The sequence below is a fragment of the Elephantulus edwardii genome, unplaced genomic scaffold (genome assembly GCF_000299155.1).
Source record: "Elephantulus edwardii isolate Elephantulus edwardi_28Jun2011 unplaced genomic scaffold, EleEdw1.0 scaffold00002, whole genome shotgun sequence".
In the NCBI taxonomy this organism is placed as follows: Eukaryota; Metazoa; Chordata; class Mammalia; order Macroscelidea; family Macroscelididae; genus Elephantulus; species Elephantulus edwardii.
Window position 1 is genome coordinate 24091833 of NW_006399752.1, and position 9203 is coordinate 24101035.

At 35.3% G+C, this 9203-nt stretch overlaps 1 protein-coding gene across 1 annotated transcript in view; it reads left to right on the plus strand.

The window, feature by feature from the left end:
• Positions 1–6333, plus strand: part of TUBE1 (tubulin, epsilon 1) — a 46504-nt gene extending 40171 nt beyond the window's left edge. The window contains exons 9-12 of the mRNA XM_006879154.1: positions 615–755; positions 4787–4927; positions 5857–6031; positions 6175–6333. Of these exons, the coding sequence (XP_006879216.1) occupies positions 615–755; positions 4787–4927; positions 5857–6031; positions 6175–6333 (616 nt within the window). The remainder of the gene's footprint in view (positions 1–614; positions 756–4786; positions 4928–5856; positions 6032–6174) is intronic.
• Positions 6334–9203: the final 2870 nt, after the last annotated feature.

Here is a 9203-nt window from a genome sequence, read left to right on the forward strand (position 1 = left end):
ACTGCTCCACAAATTGCTGTCTGTCAGATACTCCTCTAAATCTGAACATTCAGATTAAGACAGACTAGGAAGAAGGATTGGCCACCCACTTCGAAATAGCAGGCCTCTGAAAACCCTATGCACAACAGAACACACGCAGATTAACAAAAAGGGCAACCTAGGTAGAACCAACTATACCCTAGCAACTATAAATATTGCGATAACTATCATAAGGCGTCCCAGTTATGAAATGATCTAACACTTAGTTTCTTCATAAAAGGTTGATTGTTGGAACCTACCAGCAACTCAAGGGAGACAAGACCTAGTTGTCTACTCCTCTAAAAACTGCTTCCTAGGGAACCCTGTGGCCAGTTGTACTCTGACCTGTCACGGTGTCATGGTGCATCAGAATTGATTGGATTTCATACCGAAACAACATAGTTGTTGTGTTTTAAATACCTTCATATATATTTGTTTCACTGATAACTCTACTTAAAAAAAAAAAATAGAGCATATATAAAAGAGCAGTGTGCATTAGGATTTGAGGAAATGCCTGGTAACTCAAGCTAGGTTCAGAGAATACTATTTGAAAATTAAAATATTTTTAATTATTCTAATGTTACTTTTTCCCCCAGTTCTGCCAGGTTTGAAGGATCTCTCAATATGGACCTTAACGAAATCAGCATGAATTTAGTCCCTTTCCCCCAGCTTCATTATCTTGTGTCAAGCCTGACACCTCTGTATACCTTGGCAGATGTTAACATTCCCCCGCGAAGGTAAAAGCAGTAATTTGATTCCAATTTTTTGAAAGCATGTAATACTTTTATACAAATTTAAGAGAAAAAAGTTTATAATCATTCATTATTTCTCTAATTTTTATACATTTTATTTGTAAGGTATAAAGTAAAGATGATTTTTGAAGTCAGACTTTGTCTGAGTCAGTTTTGTTGATCACTAGCTACAGGGCCTTCAGCAGGTGACTTAACTCTTTACCTTGATTTTCTCATCTAAAAATGAGATACAGTGTACCTGCCCTGTGTGTGTAGTACAAATTCAAAATGTTTTCAAACAGTTACCACAGTCTCAGCACTATAGGTGACTTTCAGATATTCCTCCGCATGGCAGTTGCTCTTCTTCACAAAGCAGTGTGCTTTCTATATGTACACTTTTGAAGTATAAAACATGTATAAATTTACTTGAAATGGTGTAATTTTCAAAGAAACTTTTAAGATTTACAGTGTTGTTGAACTTGAAAAATTGATGCATTGCATTTATTATTGACTGAGGGAAAAAAATCTGTCAAACCATTTTTAGGGCTGAATATGTAAATAAATAAGTGAATATAAGTGAAAGATTCCCATTTATTGTTAAAATATTGGCAAGATAGCATTTCTAGCTAAGAGCACTCACAAATGAAACCAATAAACTACTGAATCAGTAGCAAATGACCATTTATGCAAACTAATAGGTAGAACTATTTTTCTACATGAGGTGCTGCTGACCTGATCATTCTAGAAAACTTTAATTCCTGGTTTAAAATAAATAGAATCTTATGATATTGATGATTATGTCTTATTAGTTAAGGTAAGGAATTCACCACAACTTACTACTGAGCTTACCATAGGTTTTAGAGCCACGCTTAACTTCAGTCTTCACATTTGTTCATGGTATTGGCCTTTGAGATCATGGATCATTACTGTTGTTAGTTTCCATAGAGTTGATTCTGACTCATGATGACATCATGGAGTCTCTGTGTGGCACAAATTATGTACTAAAGTACTTAACAAAGGGTTGGTGGTTCAGACCTCTCCAGAGACACCTATCTTGAAGGTCAATATCTAATACTCTGCTTCTACATGAAACAACAAAGGAAAGCAGTTCTAATCTGCACACATGTGGTCATCATAAACTTAGTTATGTCTCGTCTATAAAAACAGTAAGTCATGAGTGTAAAATCAAACCCAACTCATAGCTAACCCTCCAGCGAGTTTTCAGTGGCTTTAAGTTGCATACGAGAAGGTTGCCCATTTGTCTCCCAAAAAGTAGATGGCAGATTTGATTTGGCAGTACAACTTCTTACCACTGAACCACCAGAGTTCCCTAAGCCACGTTTTTCAATGTAAATAACGATTCTGATAATTATGAACAATTCCCTACTGGAGTTTATTATTTGTAGAATTAGGGGGAAATATCAGGAGTTTGTTTGCCTGTTTTTAAAAGTGTATAGTTAGCCTTTTGTAGGTGTTCTCCTCAGAAGAAACATCTATACCTTGACTCCATAAAAACGCCCCAAAACTCACTTTTCTCCTAAAAAAATACAGGTCTCTCTGTTTTAAAATAATCAGGATCTAACAGAAGCTCCATTAGGACAGAGAGTTTTATTCTTCTTGTCAGGCTTTTACATTAAGAATATTACCTGGCACATGGTCATAGTAAGTAAATCACTATAGTATGATTAAGCAGTATAGACTCCACACTTCTTTCTGCTCACAAGAGCTCTTCCTAGGATTATGAACCGAACATACATACATACATACATACATATATATATCCAAACCCATTATGACTACGCAGGCAGTTCTGACTGATAGCAAACCTCGAGATGAAGACTGCCTAGTGGATTCAAACTGCCAGCCTTTCAGTTAGTATCTTGCCATGTTATGAACTACACCACCAGGGCTTATTCATGTTGAATTAAATCAATTTTTCATACTTAATAAAATGGGATTTAAGCCCAAAATGTGGCCATCTTAAGGATCTAGGAGGTTTTGTATTCTTAGATAAGAATTGTTTTTCATTTACATTCATCTTCCAGTTTTTCCCTGAAGGATAATAGAGAATCCTAAGAAGTCTTCCCTTTCGGATAATTAAAGAGTTTGATCTGTTATCAGAGAACCTAACAACTTCATTTATTTGATGGTTTCCAACTAATATTAACTTCTCTATACCTAGTCAGTCTGTACACTGAACAAATTGAGGGTCTAGACTCTTATGAAGAAGAATGTGGCATCAGGATCACAGGAAGACTCATCAACAGCCCAAGTTGTGCAGATGGCACAGCCTTGCTTGCTGAAAGTGAGGAGGACTTAAAGTGTTTGCTAAAGATCAAAGACATTCAATATTGTATACATCTCAACATCAAGAAGACAGTAGTCCTCAACACTGGGAAAAGCAACATTATGATAGATGGAAAAAAAGATTGAAATTGCCAATGATTTCATCTTACTTGGATCCACAGTCAGCACCCTTTGTACCAGCAGTGAGGAAATCAGGAGATGTACTGCATTGGACAAGTTCACTCTGAGGGACCTCTCAAAGCACTGGAGAGACGTGAGGTCTATTTGAAGACTAAGGTGTGCCTGATTCAGACCATGGTCTTTTCAGTCACTTGCTATGACTCTTGGGGCTGGACAGTGGATAAGGTTGACAAAAGAAGAATTGGTGCTTTTGGATTGTGGTGTTGGAGAAGAATTTTAAATATACCATGAATGGCCAAATCAGTGAACAGATGCTCCCTGGAAAGAAGGATCGTGAAGCTTTGTCTCACATACTTTGGACATGTTCCTAGTAGAGGCTGTTCTTTGGAAAGGAACACTGTGTTTGGAAAGATGAAGGGTCAGCAAAAGAGGGGAAGAACCTAAGCAAGACAGATTGACACAGTGACCATGGCAGTGGGCTCAAGTATGTCAGACGTGTTGAGGATGGCACAGGAGAGAACAGGGGTTAGATCTGTTATGCATAGTGTGCTATAAATTGTACTTAATAAAGCTCATAATGCTACCACATAACAACAGTAATATAGGTATACAACTTTTAGTATAGAATATACCTCAGTATAAACAAATATCCTCACAACTGATCCACTGTATCACATGATAAATGGAGAAAAGTTTGAAGTTGTATAGAACTGAATTTTATGTAGATTCAGAATCAACACCCATGGAAGCCATAGTCAAAGCAGACAGCATATTGCATTGGGCAAATCTGTGGCAAAATCTGTAATGTCTTGAAAGTGTTGAAGAGCAGAAATGTCACTTTGAGGATCAAGATTTGTCTAACCGAAGCCATGGTATTTTCACATGAACATAGATGTTAGACAGTGAATAAGGCCAACTGAAGAAAAATTGATAACCTTGGAGTAAGAATGTTGAGAAATCTGTTTTACAAAAAGTCCAACTAGAGTGAACCTTGTGAGGACAGTGAGTCTGACTGACGTTGGACATGTCATCAGGAAGAAAGACATCATGCATGTAAATAAATAGAAGGTCAGTGAAAAATAGGAAGACCCTCAACAAAATGGATTAAATACCGTAGCTGCAACCGGCTCAAGCAGCAACTTGTAAAGACAACACAGGACCATATAGGTGTGATGTTATACATAGGGTCACTATGAGAATTAACTCAGAAGCACCTAACAATAATAAATTTATTATGTAATAATACTGTACAGCAACAAAGAATTTTAATGGTACAGGCTTTTAATGAGTTTTGATGATTCTGATACTGTAAACTAGATGATATAAGTTTCTGAAATCGGTACTACATAAAGCTCATAATGCTACAGTTAAAATTTGGTAGACACCAAAAATTACTTCATGTTACAGAAGTATTTCCTCCTACACATGCCCTGAATAAAAAGATCAATATTGTTTGATTTGCTCTCTTAAGTTTGTTACCAAGATTACTTTGAGAAAATGATACCTGAGATAGGGCATTTATTAATAAGTGACTTCCTTTCTATTTCATGGCTACATATAGGGGAAAAAAAGTGTTATTTTGTCTAAATTAGCCTCTTTCATTGCTCTAGGTTGGATCAGATGTTTTCAGATGCTTTTAGTAAAGATCACCAGCTAATTCAGGCTGACCCCAAACATAGTCTTTACCTTGCTTGTGCCTTAATGGTTAGAGGAAATGTACAGATTTCAGATCTTCGCAGAAATATTGAAAGGTAGGATTTTTATGTTTTCCAAGATACTTCATTCTGTGCACTGCTTCTCATCAAATTCTTGCAATGCCACTAACATGTAACCTTCAGTAAGCTACTTAGCCTCTTTATGGCTTAATTTGCTCAAATCTAAAATCCTCAAAGACAATAATAGTACAGAGCTGTTTATGAGCATTAAATAATGCATATTGTTGTTGATTGCTGTCAAGTCGAGCACGACTCATAGCAACCCCATGACGAAAAGGCCTGATGCCTTTGTATAACTCATTTATCAAAGTTCATAGTTTCCAGAGGCCTGTTGTTTAGGAAGTGGATAAGAAGTCTTAATTTTTTTAACTTGTTTAAAGTTGTATTTTGTTACTTTCTTCTTAACCATTGATGCTATTCTTACTGCCACTGGCAATATTACTAATACTACTACTAAATTTATGTCTTCATACATATGTCTATTGGATTGCCAAGTAAGGAAAATGATAATAGACTCATTTCTTTTTTATGTTCAGATTTCTAATATTAAGGAATATGTTTCTAACTTCGAATCGCCATCACAGCCAATTTACTATCTTCCTACTATAAATATTCACTGGTTTACTGTTGTTATTGAGCTATGTGTTGAGTCAGAACCAACACATAGCTGACCTTCCAGCATGTTTTCAGAAACAGTTAATCGCACAGGAGAAGACTGCCCCTCCTTCTCCCCCAAACGCAGCTGGTGGATTTGAACCACGGGACTTTGGGAGTGGAGTGCAGTTTCTTACCACTAGGCCACCAGAAATACACTACCAATGATAGGAAGTAGGTAGCTGACATTATAAACTAAACAATTAGGATGATACCAACAATAATGTGTTTGTATAACTAACAATGGGGTGTGCTATTTAAGGAAGACATTTCTGTACCTTAATTTTTACCTTTCAATTTTTCTATCTTAGATTAAAACCTTCTCTGCATTTTGTCTCCTGGAATCAAGAAGGCTGGAAGACCAGCCTATGTTCAGTACCTCCTGTGGGCCATTCTCATTCATTATTAGCTTTAGCAAATAACACATGTGTGAAACCTACCTTTATGGAACTGAGAGAGAGATTCATGAAGCTCTACAAGAAAAAGGTAATTAACAGTATACCTTTACAACTTTGTTAACTTTGGCCATAAAAAATGTCTTCATCTTACTGAACTGCTGTGTGTATGAAATTTCATGAAATGCTAAACTTTATCCAGTTTTGTTTGTTTGTTTGTTTTTTCATTTATAGGCTCACCTTCATCACTATCTACAAGTTGAAGGAATGGAGGAAAGCTGCTTTACTGAAGCTGTGTCATCTTTATCAGCCCTCATACAAGAGTATAACCAGCTGGATGCCACAAAAAGCATGCCTGTACAAGATTTACCTCGACTAAGCATAGTTATGTGAAGAATCGAAAATGCAACTCTTTTTTCCCCCCTTAATTTCACATTTTTTACCATGTTGCCTTTCTGTTTCAGTTTTTTGTGTGTGTGTGTGATTCAGAAAACCCAGTTGTATTTCTCATACTGTTAGGTTATCAGGAAGATTTTGTTTTGTTGTGGTGGTTTTGCCTAAAAGAATGGTTTCCATCTAACCACAATTTGATGATACCACAGATAAAATTAGTGGAGTACTGGCACCATAACTTTGAACATTTGTCTTCAGAAAAATACCCTTTACTAAAATTGAGAGATCTTCAGCATTTATTTTTTTGCAGTCTATTTAAGCATATTATGATAATCATGTCCTTATTAAAAATTTTCTACAAGTATATTTTTATATTTATTTGTATTTTTATTATATATTTAAATTTACCTGATTTCTATATAACATATACCTAACTTTTCGAGGGTTGGTTTTGCTGTAACCATGAATGAAGTTTTGTTTATTTTTTTCATATTCATTTTATACAACTTGTTTATACAGAAAAGAATTAAAATTTGTGTCCTTATTTTAACACATTTTTATTTTTAAATATAGTTGCTTTTTTAAAAATAAAACCACTTTATTTTATAATAATAAATGTCCATGAGTTTTTTACATTGCTTTTTGTTTTTATTTTACATGTGACCCTTTATATTATAGTGAAAAACACATTACTGAGCTTGATATGTTTCATTCTTGGCAATAAGAGGCTGTTAGAGACTAGGGAAATTGTTCAAGTTACTTTAACTTACAGTTTTACTTTTAACACTATATATTTTAAATCATACTAATTTTAAATTAATTATCATTTAATGAAGCAATTTTTAGAAACAATTTCTTTTCAAACAAATAACCTGCTGTTTTCTTTCTTTACTGTTAAGTTTTTAAAGTTCTTTTCATTGATATGGTTCTTGGGTTTTAATATGGAAATTAACAGTTTAATTTGACATTGTTTTTTACACTGTTTAGCATAAAAACTTTTAGATTACAATTAAAGTAGCCAGACAACTTTCCTTTTACCATTCCTGAAATAAATGTTAATAAACCATTAATGATTATCTACTTAAGTAGGTAAGACAGTTTTATTTATACTTTCACATTACTTTTCTTCAAGAATTAAACCAGAATCTTGCTCACCTTATTATTATTATCTGATAGGATCCCATACTACAATGTCAGAGTAATACTGTTGTTGTTGTTGTTTGTTTTTATTTGCCACTGAGTCGCATGAAACTCATAGTGACCCTATGTAAAACAGTCCTAAACCCTGCTCCGTTCTGTGCCAATCTTACTGTCTCTGCCCCAGTCACTGAATCAATCCATCTCACCGACGATCTTCCTCTTTTGCAGTGTCCGTCCAACCCTCCCAAGCCTAACATCCCTCTTCAAGGACTGGTCCCTCCTTGAAACATGTCCAAAATATATCAGATAAAGCTTCAGAATCCTTGCCTCCAAGGAACAGCCTGGTCTCACCCCCTCTAATACGAACCTGCTTGTTTTCCTAGCAGTCCATGGTAAATTTAATACTCTTCTCCAATATCACAGCTCAAAGGCATCAATTCTCCTTCTATCATTCCTAGTCACTGTTCAGCTTTCTGATGCACAGCAAGTAGTTGCAAAGACTCTGGCCTGGATCAGGTACACCTTAGTCTCCAGACTGACATCATAGCTCTTCAGTACTTTGGAGATGTCTCTGACAGCAGACTTTCCCCAATGCAATTAAGCTTTTCATTTTTCTGGCTGCTGGTGCCAAGATTGTCGATTGTAGAGCCAAGGAAACTGAAGCTGTCAACAATCTCAGTCTCTTCACCCTCTATCATGATACTACCAATCGGCTCAGTGGTGAGAATCTTTGTTTTTTTGATGTTGAGCTTCAATCCATAGTTTGTTTGTCTGTCAGATACTGTTCTAAATTTGAGCATTCAAATTAAGACATACTAGGAAAGATTAGCCATCCACTTCCAAAATAGCAGGCATTCGAAAACTTTTTGTACAATAATAGAGCACACTTAGACTAGAGGCTGAGTCCTCAAATACGGAAACACAAAGGAGGAGGAACAGTTGTAAGCAGACTCTAGTGACTGGAACATGGAATGTGAGAACCATGAATGTGGGAAAATTGGATATTGTTAAGAAAGAAATGGAACTCATAAATATTGACATACTAGGTTTTGGCGAGATGAGATGGACTGGCATGGGACATTTTGAGTCAGCCAATCATATGATGAGGTTGCTTTCATAGTTAAAAAAGTCATTTCTAGATCCATCTTGAAATACAGTGCTTTGAGGGACAGGATAATATCCATACACATACAAGGAAGTCCAATGAATACCACCATCATTCAAATATGCAACAAGACCCAAAGAGAAGGAAATAGAAGATTTCTACCAACGTTTGCAGTCAGAGATTGATTAAACATGCAGCAATCAAGATGCATTAATAAAAATGAGTGACTGGAATGGAAAAGTTGGGAACAGAGAAGAAGGATCAGTAGTTGGAAAGTAATATTACAGTGTAAATATTTTAATAAACTTTTTATACATCTTCCATGCAGAAAAAAAGTATAATCTGTGATTTTTAATAGAATAAAATGCTATCTCAAATTATTGTTCCAAATATATGGAATTTGTGATTAGAACCACGTAATATCTTAGTTATTACATAATTAGAAGATTAAATTTTACATTTTTCAAATTATTTTGAGATAATCTTTTAAAGAACCTTCAATTCTTTAAATGCAGTGATCTGAGAATAGTTAGATATCCTTATATTTCGGGTATTTGCTATTTTTAAATCAAAGTTGATTTGCCACTCTCATACAACCACTGACTTCCTTGTTGAGTTTACCAGT